Raw genomic sequence first — 17513 nt, 5'->3', positions numbered from 1 at the left:
TGGCCCTGGGTTCCTCCTAATGCAAGACAATGCTAGACCTCATGTGGCTGGAATGTGTCAGCAGTTCCTGCAAGACGAAGCCATTGATGCTATGGACTGGCCCACCCGTTCCCCAGACCTGAATCCAATTGAGCACATCTGGGACATCATGTCTCGCTCCATCCACCAATGCCACGTTGCACCACAGACTGTTCAGGAGTTGGCGGATGCTTTAGTCCAGGTCTGGGAGGAGATCCCTCAGGAGACCATCCGCCACCTCATCAGGAGCATGCCCTGGCATTGTAGGGAGGTCATACAGGCATGTGGAGGCCACACACACTACTGAGCCTCATTTTGACTTGTTTTAAGGACATTACATCAAAGTTGGATCAGCCTGTAGTGTGTTTTTCCACTTTAATTTTGAGGGTGACTCCAAATCCAGACCTCCATGGGTTAATAAATTTGATTTCCATTGATAATTTCTCTGACGTCCTAGTGGATGCTGGGAACTCCGTAAGGACCATGGGGAATAGACGGGCTCCGCAGGAGACTGGGCACTCTAAAAGAAAGATTAGGTACTATCTGGTGTGCACTGGCTCCTCCCTCTATGCCCCTCCTCCAGACCTCAGTTAGAATCTGTGCCCGGCCAGAGCTGGGTGCTCCTAGTGGGCTCTCCTGAGCTTGCTAGAAAAGAAAGTATTTGTTAGGTTTTTTTATTTTCAGTGAGATCTGCTGGCAACAGACTCACTGCTACGTGGGACTGAGGGGAGAGAAGCAAACCTACCTGCTTGCTGATAGCTTGTGCTTCTTAGGCTACTGGACACCATTAGCTCCAGAGGGTTCAAACACAGGGCCTGACCTCGATCGTCCGTTCCCGGAGCCGCGCCGCCGTCCCCCTTGCAGAGACAGAAGAAAAGCGATGAAATCGGCGGCAGAAGACTCCTGTCTTCATTAAGGTAGCGCACAGCACTGCAGTTGTGCGCCATTGCTCCCACAGCACACCACACACTCCGGTCGTTGGGGGGGGGGGGGCGGGGGGGCCCGGGGGGGGGGGGGGGGCTGTGTCGACATGTTTGATGAGGAGGCTTATGTGGAGGCGGAGCAGATGCCTATAAATGTGATGTCACCCCCCTGCGGGGCCGACACCTGAGTGGATGGTTCTGTGGAAGGAACTACGTGACAGTGTCGACTCCTTACATAAAAGGGTTGACGAAATACCAAATATGGGACAGCTGGCTTCTCAGCCTGTGCCTGCCCAGGCGTCTTAAAAGCCATCAGGGCGTCTAAAACGCCCGCTACCTCAGATGGCAGACACAGATGTCGACACGGATACTGACTCCAGTGTCGACGACGGTGAGACTAATTTAACTTCCAATAGGGCCACACGTTACATGATTGAGGCAATGAAAAATGTGTTGCACATTTCTGATGTTTACCCCAGGTACCACAAAAAAGGGTATTATGTTTGGAAGAGAAAAAACTACCCAGTAGTTTTTCCCTCCATCTGAGGAGTTAAAAGAAGTGTGTGAAGAAGCGTGGGCTTCCCCCGATAAGAAACTAGTAATTTCTAAAAGGTTACTAATGACGTACCCTTTCCCGCCAGAGGATAGGTCCCGTTGGGAAACATCCCCTAGGGTGGATAAAGCGCTTACACGCTTGTCAAAGAAGGTGGCACTACCGTCTCCGGATACGGGCCGCCTCTAAAGGAACCTGCTGATAGAAACAGGAGGCTATCCTGAAGTCTGTCTATACACCACAGGTATTATACTGCGAGACCAGCTATTGCTTCAGCATGGATGTGCAGTGCTGCAGCTGCGTGGTCAGATTCCCTGTCGGAAAATATTGATACCTAGACAGGGGACACTATATTGCTAACCGTAGAGCATATTAAAGACGCAGTCTTATACATGAGAGATGCACAGAGGGATATTTGCCGGCTGGCTCTAAAATAAGTGCAATGTCCATTTCTGCCAGGAGAGGGTTATGGACTCGGCAGTGGACAGGTGATGCAGACTCCAAAAGGCACATGGAAGTTTTGCCTTATAAAGGTGAGGAGTTGTTCGGGGCTGGTCTCTCGGACCTAGTTTCCACAGCAACTGCCTGGGAAGTCTGCATTTTTACCCCATGTTCCCTCACAGCCAAAGAAAGCACCGTATTATCAGTACAGTCCTTTTGGCCCCATAAGGGCAAGCGGGTTAAAGGCGCGTCCTTTCTGCCCAGAGGCAGAGTAGAGGGAAAAAGCTGCAGCATACAGCCAGTTCCCAGGAGCAAATCCTCCCCCGCTTCCTCTAAGTCCACCGCATGACTCTGGGGCTCCACAGGCGGAGCCAGTTACGGTGGGGGCCCGTCTAAAAAATTTCAGCGATCAGTGGCTCGCTCACAGGTGGATCCCTGGATCTTTCAAGTAGGTATCTCAGGGTACACAGCTGGAATTCGAGACGTTCCCCCCCCCCCCCCCCCCCCGCCGCTTCCTCAACATCTGCCTTGCCAACACTCCCTCAGGCAGGGAGGCAGTGATAGAGGCAATTCACAAGCTGTATTCCCAGCAGGTGATAGTAAAGGTGCCCCTACTTCACAAGGACGGGGTTACTATTCCACAATGTTGTGGTACCGAACCGGACGGTTCGGTGAGACCCATTTTTAAATTGAAATCCTTGAACACATATATAAAAAAATTCAAGTTCAAGATGGAATCGCTCAGGGCGGTTATTGCAAGCCTGGACGAGGGGGATTACATGGTATCACTGGACATCAATGATGCTTACCTGCATGTCCCCATTTACCATCCTCACCAGGAGTACCTCAGATTTGTGGTACAGGATTGTCATTCCAATTCCAGACGTTGCCGTTCGGTCTATCCACGGCTCCGAGGGTCTTTACCAAGGTAATGGCCGAAATTATGATACTCCTTCGAAAGAAGGGAGTTTTAATTATCCCGTACTTGGACGATCTCCTGATAAAGGCGAGGTCCAGGGAGCAGTTGTTGGTCGGGGTAGCACTAGTCTCGGGTGGTGCTACAACAGCACGGCTGGATTCTAAATTTTCCAAAGTCACAGCTGGTCCCTACGACACGTCTACTGTTCCTGGGGATGGTTCTGGACATAGAACAGAAAAAAGTGTTCTCCCGGAGGAGAAGCCAAGGAGCTGTCATCTCTAGTCAGAGGCCCTCCTAAAACCAAAACAGGTGTCGGTGCATCACTGCACGCGGATCCTGGGAAAGATGGTAGCTTCCTACGAAGCAATTCCATTCGGCAGGTTCCATGCAAGAACCTTTCAGTGGACCTGTTGGACAAGTGGTCCGGATCGCATATTCAGATGCATCGGCTGATAACCCTGTCTCCAAGGACCAGGGTGTCTCTGCTGTGGTGGCTGCAGAGTGCTCATCTTCAAGAGGGGCCGCAGATTCGGCATACAGGACTGGGTCCTGGTGACCACGGATGCCAGCCTTCGAGGCTGGGGGGCAGTCACACAGGGAAGAAACTTCCAAGGACTGTGGTCAAGTTAGGAGACTTCCCTGCACATAAATATTCTGGAACTGAGGGCCATTTACAATGCCCTAAGTCAGGCAAAACCCCTGCTTCAAAACCAGCCGAGTACTGATCCAGTCAGACAACATCACGGCGGTCGCCCATGTAAACCGACAGGGCGGCACGAGAAGCAGGACGGCGATGGCAGAAGCCACAAGGATTCTCCGATGGGCGGAAAATCACGTGTTAGCACTGTCAGCAGTGTTCATTCCGGGAAGTGGACAACTGGGAAGCAGACTTCCTCAGCAGGCACGACCTCCACCCGGAGAGTGGGGACTTCATCCAGAAAGTCTTCCAACTGATTGTAAACCGTTGGGAAAGGCCACAGGTGGACATGATGGCGTCCCGCCTAAACAAAAAGCTAGAAAGATATTGCGCCAGGTCAAGAGACCCGCAGGCGATAGCTGTGGACGCTCTAGTGGACACCGTGGGTGTACCGGTCGGTTTATGTGTTCCCTCCTCTTCCTCTCATACCAAAGGTACTGAGGATAATAAGGAGAAGAGGAGTAAGAACTATACTCATTGTTCCGGATTGGCCAAGAAGAGCTTGGTACCCGGAACTTCAAGAAATGATCTCAGAGGACCCATGGCCTCTGCCGCTCAGACAGGACCTGCTGCAGCAGGGGCCCTGTCTGTTCCAAGACTTACCGCGGCTGCGTTGACGGCATGGCGGTTGAACACCGGATCCTGAAGGAAAAGGGCATCCCGGAGGAAGTCATTCCTACGCTGATTAAAGCTAGGAAAGAAGTAACCCGCAAACCATTATCACCGCATATGGCGAAATATGTTGCGTGGTGTGAGGCCAGAAGGCCCCAACGGAGGAATTTCAGCTGGCCGTTTCCTGCACTTCCTACTGTCAGGGGTGACTATGGGCCTAAAATTGGGTTCCATTAACGGTCAGATTTCGGCTCTATCGATTTTCTTCCAGAAGAGAACTGGCTTCACTACCTGAAGTACAAACTTTTGTTAAGGGAGTGCTGCATATTCAGCCCCCTTTTGTGCCTCCAGTGGCACCTTGGGATCTCAACGTGGTGTTGGATTTCCTAAGGTCACATTGGTTTGAGCCACTTAAAACCGTGGAATTGAAGTATCTCACGTGGAAAGTGGTCATGTTGTTGGCCTTGGCTTCGGCCAGGCGTGTATCAGAATTGGCGGCTTTGTCATGTAAAAGCCCTTATCTGATTTTCCATATGAGATAGGGCAGATTGAGACCTCGTCCCCAATTTCTCCCCTAAGGTGGTATCAGCTTTTCATCTGAACCAACCTATCGTGGTGCCTGAGGCTACTAAAGACTTGGAGGCTTCCAAGTTGTTGGACGTAGTCAGGGCCCTGAAAATTTATGTTTCCAGGACAGCTGGAGTCAGAAAGACTGACTCGCTATTTATCCTGTATGCGCCCAACAAGTTGCTCGCTGGATCTGTAGTACGATTCAGCTTGCACATTCTGCGGCTGGACTGCCGCATCTTAAATCAGTGAAAGCCCCATTCCACGAGGAAGGTGGGCTCTTCTTGGGCGGCTGCCCGAGGGGTCTCGGCTCTACAACTTTGCCGAGCAGCTACTTGGTCGGGGTCAAACACATTTGCTAAATTCTACAAGTTTGACACCCTGGCTGAGGAGGACCTAGAGTTTGCCCATTCGGTGCTGCAGAGTCATCCGCACCTCTCCCGCCCGTTTGGGAGCTTTGGTATAATCCCCATGTCCTTACGGAGTCCCAGCATCCACTTAGGACGTCAGAGAAAATAAGAATTTACTCACCGGTAATTCTATTTCTCGTAGTCCGTAGTGGATGCTGGGCGCCCATCCCAAGTGCGGATTGTCTGCAATACTTGTACATAGTTATTGTTAACTAAAGGGTTATTGTTGAGCCATCTGTTGAGAGGCTCAGTTGTTATCATACTGTTAACTGGGTATTGTATCACGAGTTATACGGTGTGATTGGTGTGGCTGGTATGAGTCTTACCCGGATTCAAAATCCTTCCTTATTGTGTCAGCTCTACCGGGCACAGTATCCTAACTGAAGTCTGGAGGAGGGTCATGGTGGGAGGAGCCAGTGCACACCAGTTAGACCTAAAGCTTTCTTTATAGTTGTGCCCAGTGCTCCTGCGGAGCCGCTATTCCCCATGGTCCTTACGGAGTCCCAGCATCCACTACGGACTACGAGAAATAGAATTACCGGTGAGTAAATTCTTATTTTTTATATATATATATATATATAGAGAAAAGCAAATGGAGCACACTCACCAGTCTTTGCATAGGTGTAGATATCAAATTTGAAATTTTATTTCTCCAGACAGCATAGATAGCACAGCATGACTGTTTGCTACAGTCCAATAACTTTGAAAAACAGCCCAAGCCCAAACGTTTTCGGCCATATCCAGACCGTCATCAGGGGACACAGGAAACATCAGAGAGCTGTCACTTCATATTTAGCACATCAGCAGCCTAACTGACCATGCCTCACCGGCTCCCTAAATACCCATTATTCAAAAAACGCGCCAAAATTGCGTCATTATGTGGGCGGAGTCAGCCCAGTATATTCGTAATGTATACATATGAACAACCCAATATTAATATAAATAGATATTAATGCAGATCACCCATTTCATATTAGTATCAACAATCCACAACCAGAGTCTCAATATTATAAAATACCTGAGCAAAGATCGTAATGGTTGCATAGCAACCACTACCCAGCCGCCCCATCTCTGTCAGCCGCCAATCGGGACCTAACGGAAGTGACGTATCGGACTGGTCGCCTAGCAACCTTCCGAGCGTCACTCCATCAGATGACATGATGCTGACAACCGCCGGAACGGAAATGACGTCTCGGACTGGTTGCCAAGCAACCTCCCGGGCGTCACCACCACGGCCAATAGATGACATTCTAAATCACTGGTTGCCGGGTGACCCCTCCGAGCGGCTCACCGCATATATTACCTATGGTTGCCACGCAACCAGGCATAGACAGGCGGAACTACAATCGCCTGCTGACAGGGAAAACCACTTTGTATAAGGACATATTTAAAACAATATGGGACAGAAATTATATATATATATAAAAGGGAATCCAAATACTAATTTTATGGATTTTTTTGGATGATCAATAGGGTTGTTCAACTAAACAAAGATGTGGGCAATAAGGAGCCAATGAGGTGTGGGTAATACTCTATCATGACAAACACCAACATACAACATGAATACATAAACATGAGTACATATATGCATGCGTCTAAAACACATGCATATATGAACATCAATTAAAAGTGTATTTAATTAACACTTTTCAGTGCACTGGTCTAAAAGGCAAAAGCCCCTCTTCTTTATCTAAGGAAAATCCCAAGGTGATTATTCTCATTTAGTCCATTGGGAGCTAGAGTTCCCAATCTAAAAATCCATCTTGCCTCCAATTTTCTCATATAAGGGCACGGTCTTCCGCCCCTCTCGGGTTCCGGGACCCAATCAATTATACGACACCTAAGTGCTGAGCCCTGAATGTCCCGCTTTTAAGAAGAGTGCTGTGCCACCGGTTTATCAGATGAACCAGATATAATTGCCTGGTGGATCGAGCTCCTGTGGTTTGCCATTCGTTCTCTGAAGGTGCAGGTCGTCATCCCAACGTATGCCAGGCCACATGGGCATAAAAGCATATAGACTACATGGTTTAACCCTGCAGTGAAGCTTATATCTGATGTTAATCACGTTTTCCAGTGTGAGGGTGTGGAAAAGAAGTGCCTGGCAGCAGCGAGCGGCACGTCACACAACCAACGCATCTGAAGCAACCCTGGCCTCTGAGAGTGCAGCCATGTACTGCTTTCCTTGGCATTAAGACGTCGGGCAGGTTGCATAAGGATCTGCTTCAGGTTTCTACCACGTCTATAAGCCATCATTGGTGGATTCTCCAGAGTACCCTTAAACTTCGGGTCAGATCTAATTAATGGCCAATGCTTTTTCAAGGTTTTGGGAGATAACCGGAGACATATCATCATATTGTGTCACAAATATCATCCGGCTCTGTCCCTGGTTACGTTTCTGATGTACCTTACGTTTTGCCTTAATGAGACAGCTCTCCACTGTGGTCTTTGTATATCCCCTTTCGAGGAAACGTTCTTTCATCTCGTCTGATTTGAACTTCTGCGGTATCAGGGTTAGTGTTGTTCCGTAAGACCCTCATAAATTGGGAAATAGGGAGGCTTGATTTAAGAGAGGGCGGGTGTTTACTGGTCGCATGCAGGAAGGTGTTTCTATCGGTTTCTTTCCTATACAATGTAGAACCCAGTTCCATTCCATTCCGGAATATAGTCACATCCAAAAAATTGATGGAGTCATACTCACAAACCCCAGTAAAACGAACCGTGGACTCTAAATTGTTAAGTTCATTCAACATAGAATGAAATTCCTCCCTGGTGCCACTCCACAGCAGAAATATGTCATCTATAAATCTCTTGTAATAGGCGATCTTATTGCCAAATTTAGGGTAGATGTTTTTAGACTCATAATCATGCATGAAAATACCAGCATACATCGGGGCCACATTAGACCCCCCATCGCGGTCCCCCGAGCATTGGAGGTAATAATTACCCTGATAAGTGAAATGGTTATATATCAAAATTAACTCAAGTAGCTCCAAAATAAATTCACATGGAAGATGCATGTCACCATGTATGATCATCAATTTTCTAACTGCCTCAATCCCTTCTATATGGGGAATGATAGTATATAAAGATGAAACATCCATGGTTACAAATAGCATATTTTCACTAAGATCTCTAAACGCAAGAATGTTGTCCAAGAAGTCGCTCGTATCTCGAAGATAACTCGGGATGTGAGGGATAAGTTCTTGTAAAAAACTATCCACAAAAATAGCTAAGGGCTGCAAAAGGGAACCCCTGGCAGAGATGATAGGCCTGCCAGGGGGGTCCACCAATGACTTGTGGACCTTAGGCAGTGTATAAATCAATGGGCAGATCGGAAACTCCACCTTTAAGTACGAAGCGACCTGTTCAGTGAGCCAACCATTCTGAGTGGCCATATCAATGACCTGGTCTATTCGTCTTTTTATACCTGGCATAGGATTCATGCTACACTTGGTATAAGTTGTCACATCCGTCAGCTGGCGTTTAATTTCTTTGTCATAATCAACTGCATCCTGGATGACAATTGCCCCGCCCTTATCCGCAGGGCGGATCACAATGGTGTCATTGTCCCTCAAGGATTTAAGGGCCTGTCTCTGTTGGAAATTAAGGTTATCAAAAACCCTCTTAACCTTAGATTCCTTGCAATCATGTTCTGTCATCCTCAGGAAAGTACGTATGCTGGCGTTATTAGTCTGTGGATCAAAAAGGCTTGGTTTCAAAAATTGAGAACCTGTCTGTTCAAAACGACCAGTCTCATCTTTGTCCATGAAAAAATCGCGTAGCCTTAACTTCCTCCCAAACTTATAATGATCCACAGCGAAATTAAACTCATCATGCCTAGAGGAAGGCACAAAACTTAATCCCAGGGCCAAGAGAGAACCTTCAGCCTTAGACAAAACATGATTGGATAAATTGAATACACATCCCGATTCTATCTCCTCCTGTTTCTTCCGCCTGAATCCCCCCCTCCGCGGGTGTGGTCTACCTGGTTTCCAGGTGTGCCCGCCCGTCTCCTTCGTGGACCTAAAAAACCACTTGGTGGAAGTGGTGCATTAGGTTCAGAGTCAGATGCAGACTGTGATGTTGATGACTCTAATCCAAATTTATTTCTATATTTCTGTGGACGGTATGTCCTCTGTCTCCTACCTCCACTAGGATTACCAGAAAGCCATCTATACACATTATGTGTAGCATAGTCAGTCGTTACAGTCTGCAGTTTTTTTCTCTTAAAAGAGACCAACTCCTCCCTGTATGTATTTAATTGTGTCTGAATTTTTTCACACCAGTTGTCAGTCTTGTCATTTTTCAAAGTCGTTAAATTAGATTTTTCAAATTTCGTGATTTCATCACGGACCTTCACAAGTTCAATACCGACTTCCTCAATAACTAGGAGGATCAGGTCCAAGGAACATTTATTGAGGACCCCGCACCACTTGCTGCAAAACACAGCATTGGTTCTACCAATGGTTGGCGTATTAGTGATGCGGAATCCTCTAGGAATTCTCTTGGACCTGTGATATTCTGACAAGAACTGACCATGTAATGTCAATTCTGTTTCCCTTCTTTTGAGGCGTATGATTTTATGCATCAAATCAATAGGTTTCTCATCAGGGAGCCTGGTGAATTCAAAGTGGTCAAAATATACCTTTTCGGCATCGTCATCAGTCAGTGATACCAGCTGATTTTCAGCGGCTGATAACAATTCCTCATTAGAGTCATCAACATCACAGTCTGCATCTGACTCTGAACCTAATGCACCACTTCCACCAAGGGGGATTCAGGCGGAAGAAACAGGAGGAGATAGAATCGGGATGTGTATTCAATTTATCCAATCATGTTTTGTCTAAGGCTGAAGGTTCTCTCTTGGCCCTGGGATTAAGTTTTGTGCCTTCCTCTAGGCATGATGAGTTTAATTTCGCTGTGGATCATTATAAGTTTGGGAGGAAGTTAAGGCTACGCGATTTTTTCATGGACAAAGATGAGACTGGTCGTTTTGAACAGACAGGTTCTCAATTTTTGAAACCAAGCCTTTTTGATCCACAGACTAATAACGCCAGCATACGTACTTTCCTGAGGATGACAGAACATGATTGCAAGGAATCTAAGGTTAAGAGGGTTTTTGATAACCTTAATTTCCAACAGAGACAGGCCCTTAAATCCTTGAGGGACAATGACACCATTGTGATCCGCCCTGCGGATAAGGGCGGGGCAATTGTCATCCAGGATGCAGTTGATTATGACAAAGAAATTAAACGCCAGCTGACGGATGTGACAACTTATACCAAGTGTAGCATGAATCCTATGCCAGGTATAAAAAGACGAATAGACCAGGTCATTGATATGGCCACTCAGAATGGTTGGCTCACTGAACAGGTCGCTTCGTACTTAAAGGTGGAGTTTCCGATCTGCCCATTGATTTATACACTGCCTAAGGTCCACAAGTCATTGGTGGACCCCCCTGGCAGGCCTATCATCTCTGCCAGGGGTTCCCTTTTGCAGCCCTTAGCTATTTTTGTGGATAGTTTTTTACAAGAACTTATCCCTCACATCCCGAGTTATCTTCGAGATACGAGCGACTTCTTGGACAACATTCTTGCGTTTAGAGATCTTAGTGAAAATATGCTATTTGTAACCATGGATGTTTCATCTTTATATACTATCATTCCCCATATAGAAGGGATTGAGGCAGTTAGAAAATTGATGATCATACATGGTGACATGCATCTTCCATGTGAATTTATTTTGGAGCTACTTGAGTTAATTTTGATATATAACCATTTCACTTATCAGGGTAATTATTACCTCCAATGCTCGGGGACCGCGATGGGGTCTAATGTGGCCCCGATGTATGCTGGTATTTTCATGCATGATTATGAGTCTAAAAACATCTACCCTAAATTTGGCAATAAGATCGCCTATTACAAGAGATTTATAGATGACATATTTCTGCTGTGGAGTGGCACCAGGGAGGAATTTCATTCTATGTTGAATGAACTTAACAATTTAGAGTCCACGGTTCGTTTTACTGGGGTTTGTGAGTATGACTCCATCAATTTTTTGGATGTGACTATATTCCGGAATGGAATGGAACTGGGTTCTACATTGTATAGGAAAGAAACCGATAGAAACACCTTCCTGCATGCGACCAGTAAACACCCGCCCTCTCTTAAATCAAGCCTCCCTATTTCCCAATTTATGAGGGTCTTACGGAACAACACTAACCCTGATACCGCAGAAGTTCAAATCAGAGAGATGAAAGAACGTTTCCTCGAAAGGGGATATACAAAGACCACAGTGGAGAGCTGTCTCATTAAGGCAAAACGTAAGGTACATCAGAAACGTAACCAGGGACAGAGCCGGATGATATTTGTGACACAATATGATGATATGTCTCCGGTTATCTCCAAAACCTTGAAAAAGCATTGGCCATTAATTAGATCTGACCCGAAGTTTAAGGGTACTCTGGAGAATCCACCAATGATGGCTTATAGACGTGGTAGAAACCTGAAGCAGATCCTTATGCAACCTGCCCGACGTCTTAATGCCAAGGAAAGCAGTACATGGCTGCACTCTCAGAGGCCAGGTTGCTTCAGATGCGTTGGTTGTGTGACGTGCCGCTCGCTGCTGCCAGGCACTTCTTTTCCACACCCTCACACTGGAAAAGTGATTAACATCAGATATAAGCTTCACTGCAGGTTAAACCATGTAGTCTATATGCTTTTATGCCCATGTGGCCTGGCATACGTTGGGATGACGACCTGCACCTTCAGAGAACGAATGGCAAACCACAGGAGCTCGATCCACCAGGCAATTATATCTGGTTCATCTGATAAACCGGTGGCACAGCACTTCTTAAAAGCGGGACATCAGGGCTCAGCACTTAGGTGTCGTATAATTGATTGGGTCCCGGAACCCGAGAGGGGCGGAGACCGTGCCCTTATATTGAGAAAATTGGAGGCAAGATGGATTTTTAGATTGGGAACTCTAGCTCCCAATGGACTAAATGAGAATAATCACCTTGGGATTTTCCTTAGATAAAGAAGAGGGGCTTTTGCCCTTTAGACCAGTGCACTGAAAAGTGTTAATTAAATACACTTTTAATTGATGTTCATATATGCATGTGTTTTAGACGCATGCATATATGTACTCATGTTTATGTATTCATGTTGTATGTTGGTGTTTGTCATGATAGAGTATTACCCACACCTCATTGGCTCCTTATTGCCCACATCTTTGTTTAGTTGAACAACCCTATTGATCATCCAAAAAAATCCATAAAATTAGTATTTGGATTCCCTTTTATATATATATATAATTTCTGTCCCATATTGTTTTAAATATGTCCTTATACAAAGTGGTTTTCCCTGTCAGCAGGCGATTGTAGTTCCGCCTGTCTATGCCTGGTTGCGTGGCAACCATAGGTAATATATGCGGTGAGCCGCTCGGAGGGTCACCCGGCAACCAGTGATTTAGAATGTCATCTATTGGCCGTGGTGTGACGCCCGGGAGGTTGCTTGGCAACCAGTCCGAGACGTCATTTCCGTTCCGGCGGTTGTCAGCATCATGTCATCTGTGGAGTGACGCTCGGAAGGTTGCTAGGCGACCAGTCCGATACGTCACTTCCGTTTAGGTCCCGATTGGCGGCTGACAGAGATGGGGCGGCTGGGTAGTGGTTGCTATGCAACCATTACGATCTTTGCTCAGGTATTTTTATAATATTGAGACTCTGGTTGTGGATTGTTGATACTAATATGAAATGGGTGATCTGCATTAATATCTATTTATATTAATATTGGGTTGTTCATATGTATAATTACGAATATACTGGGCTGACTCCGCCCACATAATGACGCAATTTTGGCGCGTTTTTTGAATAATGGGTATTTAGGGAGCCGGTGAGGCATGGTCAGTTAGGCTGCTGATGTGCTAAATATGAAGTGACAGCTCTCTGATGTTTCCTGTGTCCCCTGATGACGGTCTGGATATGGCCGAAAACGTTTGGGCTTGGGCTTTTTTCAAAGTTATTGGACTGTAGCAAACAGTCATGCTGTGCTATCTATGCTGTCTGGAGAAATAAAATTTCAAATTTGATATCTACACCTATGCAAAGACTGGTGAGTGCTCCATTTGCTTTTCTCTTTAATTGGATTCTCTGGAGGGAATCCATGGATGACACCCCAGCTGCTGTATTGAGGATATAAACGTGAGTGCGACTTGCCCTTCTTCTATATATATATATATATATATATATATATATATATATATATATATATATATATATATATATATATATATATATATATAATATATATATACTTTTTTTTTTTTTTCTTTTATTATTTATCATTTCTGTGCAAAAGCTTTAGGCAAGTGTAGAAAAAATGCTGCACAGTAGAATACTTTCAAAAATAGAAACGTTAATAGTTTATTTTTATCAATTAAGCACGGAGATACAGACCACAGTGTGCTAGAAGCACCAGAGCAGAGACCAGCACCCCAAGCAGGAAAGAGGAACTGCCCGGGTTGTGATAGGTGTATGGGTGCTATAATGAACACTACTGTACATAGAGACTATATGGTCTCACAGTATAATAGCCACTGTCGAGAGCAATGATCTGTACATACAGAATCCAAACACTGTATGACTTAAAACCATGCATAATGGTCTACAGTATATATACTGCATGGACAGCTCCGCCTGCTGGTAGACATGTATCGCTGCACTGAACAGTTTTATTGGCAGGTAAGAGAATACATGTATAGATAGGAAGTTACCTGCCCCATCCTCACATTTGGTCTGTGGCCTCACAGGAGAATGAAGATGCTGTGCAATTTGCGAACCGGGTGAAGTCTGCCATCGCTCATCAGGGTGGACTTGTTGATCTGCTTTGGTAATCCTTAAATATTTATTATTTTTTGTTTTTGGTTGTTTCATCTTCACAGCAGGTTGCTGATGTTTTTGTTATTTTTCTGCAGGGATGGGGGACTGAAACGTGAAAAGGTCAAAGATGCATTTAAGGAGGAGCAACAAAAGTTGTACAGTCGTATCATCTCTGGAAACCAGGAGAACCGAAGTCGCTCCTGAGCCCAAGGATCGGGGAGCAGGCTCTTACCTGGACCACACTGCTGCTCCAAAGCCACAGGTAGAAGGCGCGGAGCTGCAGAAAACCAAGCCATGGAGGGAGAGTCGAGGGAACACAAGAACAGGGAGCAAATCTGGATTTAATAATGTATCAACTGAGGAAGTGAAAGAGCAGGAGCCGTAGGGCGCAGCAAGTCCTTGTAAGAACGTATAGCTGCACCCATGGGACCCGTAACTCTCACAATTACTGTTTCAAACACAGTTTCTGAAGGGTGCAGTCCTCTTAAGTTTTCAAACCCAATAGTGGCCGCAAGTTCTGTTGAATGTTTTGGATCCACAAAAATAGTTTTGTAGAACCTGAACGGTCATTTGAAAGTATGTTACATCTGTGGGACTTTAACTGTTACAGACTGAAAGCCATCTGAAGCCGAGTCTTGCCCAGCCATTGACTAGACAGACGGAACAGATTCCAAGTTCTGTAGTTCGTTGTATCGTACACGAGGCCAAAGGTTAAAGGTCATATTCACTTGCAGGAATTAATGTTACGCCAGCAATGTTTGGGACCTCGTACAGCTGCTGTGGCTGAGACCCTCCAAAACCCCAATGAATTTCCTGAAATGTGGCATCTTTATGACTTACGAGTACAGCCTCATCCATTCACGCCATCTACAGTTCCTGCTAGTCACATGGGTGACTAGCTCCAACAATCCTGTAATCTAAAACCGGAGGGTTAATGATGTCACTGTGTTTGCGACCTTGCCAGATCCCATATTACGTGAGACATGTGCCTCCCATTTTATCTGTTACACCCTGTCCTGCATGGGCTTTGGGCCACGTTCCTTGTTTTGTTTTTATATAGTCAATGAAATAAAATATCCTAAGAAAAAACATTCCTGCCCTCCAGTTGTCAGTGGCGCCAATAACCAAAAGTGTAAATCAACCACAACAGAGAAATACCACTTTACATAAAACAAAAAAATATGAAATAGACTTAATGCTCCTTAGTATCTGTTTGGGGGGAGGCTTATTCCCTTAGGATGTCCTCCCCTTCCCCTCTCCCCCTGCACCCTGGGACAGTATAATAGCCTTGTGTCATAATGCTGCTTTAGCCAGGAGAGGCAATCATATGTGAAATTCCCACCATCATTACTATTGGTGCTGATTCTTTCACATATTGTTTCTTTGATATTGGGGGTGACCTAATCAAGAATAAATATATGGTTGTACTGTAATTTCTCTAGCATCCATAAGTGATATTGGGGAGACTTAGTACGATAGGGTATATACGGGGTCCAAAGGAGCCGGTGCACTTTAAACTTCTTCACTGGTTGTGCTGGCTCCTCCCCTCTATGCCCCCTTTCCCCGCATGCAGTTTAGAAAAAAGAGCTCACGTGAGAGGATGCACATCTCTGCAGCTCCAGAGAGTTTTCTTCAATTTCTTTTAAGCTTTTATTATTTTCGGAGTGCTGTTTGGGCACCAGCATACCTGCACTGTGGGAGTTAGGGGGGGGCCCTGCGAGGTGACAGAGCCGCTTCCCCGCTGCAGGACCATTGTCCTGAGTGGTTGTTTGTTCAGCGGGGCACTGCGCCTTAGGTGTCATAATCGCAGCACTCTGCACACCCCTAACAATATGCCTGAAGGTGACGACTGTGGTGAGTACAAACCGGGGGCCCCACCAGGGGTGTCCCCCGGTTCACGGTGCGGCAAGACGCGGGAGCGGCATACGGGACCCTCCTGGGTGGGATCCGCTAGAGCCCCCCATGTAAACTGGCTAGCGGTGGCTTAAACTAGCACTTGTGTGATGTTAAGCAAAATAGGAGACATTGCCAGTATGAGCTACCTCAGCGGGAACAGCGGCATTTTGGCGCCTTCCTCTGCTTAATGCAGCAGCAGCAAGCACACACATCTCCTGACTCGCAAGACACGCTGGAAAACTGGTACAGGGTGCAGCAAAAGTGGGAGATCCACTATTGTACACAATCTGTGTGCTCTAAGGACAAAAATCATTAGTGTTTCACTGTGATATAATAAGCTGACAGCCTCACTGGGGCTGTGTAGCTGGGGTGTGCTGATCTCTCTCTCTCTCTCTCTCTCTCTCTCTCTCTCTCTCTCTCTCTCTCTCTCTCTCTCTCTCTCTCTCTCTCTCTCTCTATCTCTCTGTGTGTCTCCTCTCACATACAGTAAGGGCAGGCTTGATCAGTATTACTGTCTGTGTGTATGTAATTGTGATTACTGTAAACATGGGAAAACACAAACTATGCAGTGTCTGCCACACCAGATTCTCTCCCTTATCATCGGATTCTGATTCATGTGAACAATGCAGCCAATCTTCACAACTCAGTGAGGGGGCTAGGGGAGAGGGTCCAGAGCCCTCCTAGTTAAAGGCTCTTAAGACTATGATGTCTGATATGTCATCACAACTCACTGCTAATGTTCAGAAAACTCAGCTACTACAATAGGCTGTTGCAGATTTAGCTGATAGGGCAGATGTTACACAGCCCCCCTCACTAGCTCAGGACCACAAACGTGTGGTTTACCTGCTCTACTCTCTGATTCAGATGAGGAAATACAGGAGGATGGGGATGACTTGGATCCCGTTAGTGGGAATTCCGCTTCTGCTTAGGGTATTGAACCCCTCATTCTGGCTATACGGAACGTGTTAAAGCTCCCTCTAGAGGATGCTGCGTCACAGCAGTCGTTTTCTCTTACGTCCTAGAGGATGCTGGGGACTCCGTAAGGACCATGGGGTATAGACGGGCTCCGCAGGAGACATGGGCACTATAAAGAACTTTAGAATGGGTGTGCACTGGCTCCTCCCTCTATGCCCCTCCTCTAGACCTCAGTTAGAGAAACTGTGCCCAGAGGAGATTGGGTGCACTACAGGGGATCTCTCCTGAGTTTCTCTGATAAAGAATTTTGTTAGGTTTTTTATTTTCAGGGAGCACTGCTGGCAACAGGCTCCCTGCATCGTGGGACTGAGGAGAGAGAAGCAGACCTACTTAAGTGATAGGCTCTGCTTCTTAGGCTACTGGACACCATTATCTCCAGAGGGAGTCTGAACGCAGATCTCCCCTCGCTGTTCGTCCCGGAGCCGCGCCGCCGTCCTCCTCGCAGAGCCGGAAGATTGAAGCCGGGTGAGTATAAGAAGAAAAGACTTCAAGGCGGCAGAAGACTGCAGATCTTCACTGAGGTACCGCTGCGTGCCATTGCTCCCACACACACTACACACACTAGTGGGTGCAGGGCGCAGGAGGGGCGCCCTGGGCAGCAATTAAACCTCTATACCTGGC

The 17513-nt window shown here is 46.4% G+C and overlaps 1 protein-coding gene across 4 annotated transcripts in view; it reads left to right on the top strand.

Moving 5' to 3' along the window:
• The window catches only part of GPAT4 (glycerol-3-phosphate acyltransferase 4), a 40054-nt gene extending 24929 nt beyond the window's left edge, over window positions 1-15125 (top strand). For 3 of the 4 annotated variants that reach the window (XM_063931764.1, XM_063931766.1, XM_063931765.1), the window contains exons 12-13: window positions 13952-14031; window positions 14117-15124. In XM_063931764.1, coding sequence (XP_063787834.1) covers window positions 13952-14031; window positions 14117-14225 — 189 coding nt within the window. In that variant the 3' untranslated portion in view covers window positions 14226-15124. Of the gene's footprint in view, window positions 1-13951; window positions 14032-14116 lie in introns of all 4 variants that reach the window. The other variant, XM_063931767.1, reaches the window with a different exon arrangement.
• The last annotated feature ends 2388 nt before the right edge of the window (window positions 15126-17513 follow it).

The sequence above is a fragment of the Pseudophryne corroboree genome, chromosome 6 (assembly GCF_028390025.1).
Source record: "Pseudophryne corroboree isolate aPseCor3 chromosome 6, aPseCor3.hap2, whole genome shotgun sequence".
Lineage (NCBI taxonomy): Eukaryota > Metazoa > Chordata > Amphibia > Anura > Myobatrachidae > Pseudophryne > Pseudophryne corroboree.
Note: the sequence above shows the minus strand (reverse complement) of the source record. Positions and strands in the feature narration are given on the sequence as shown.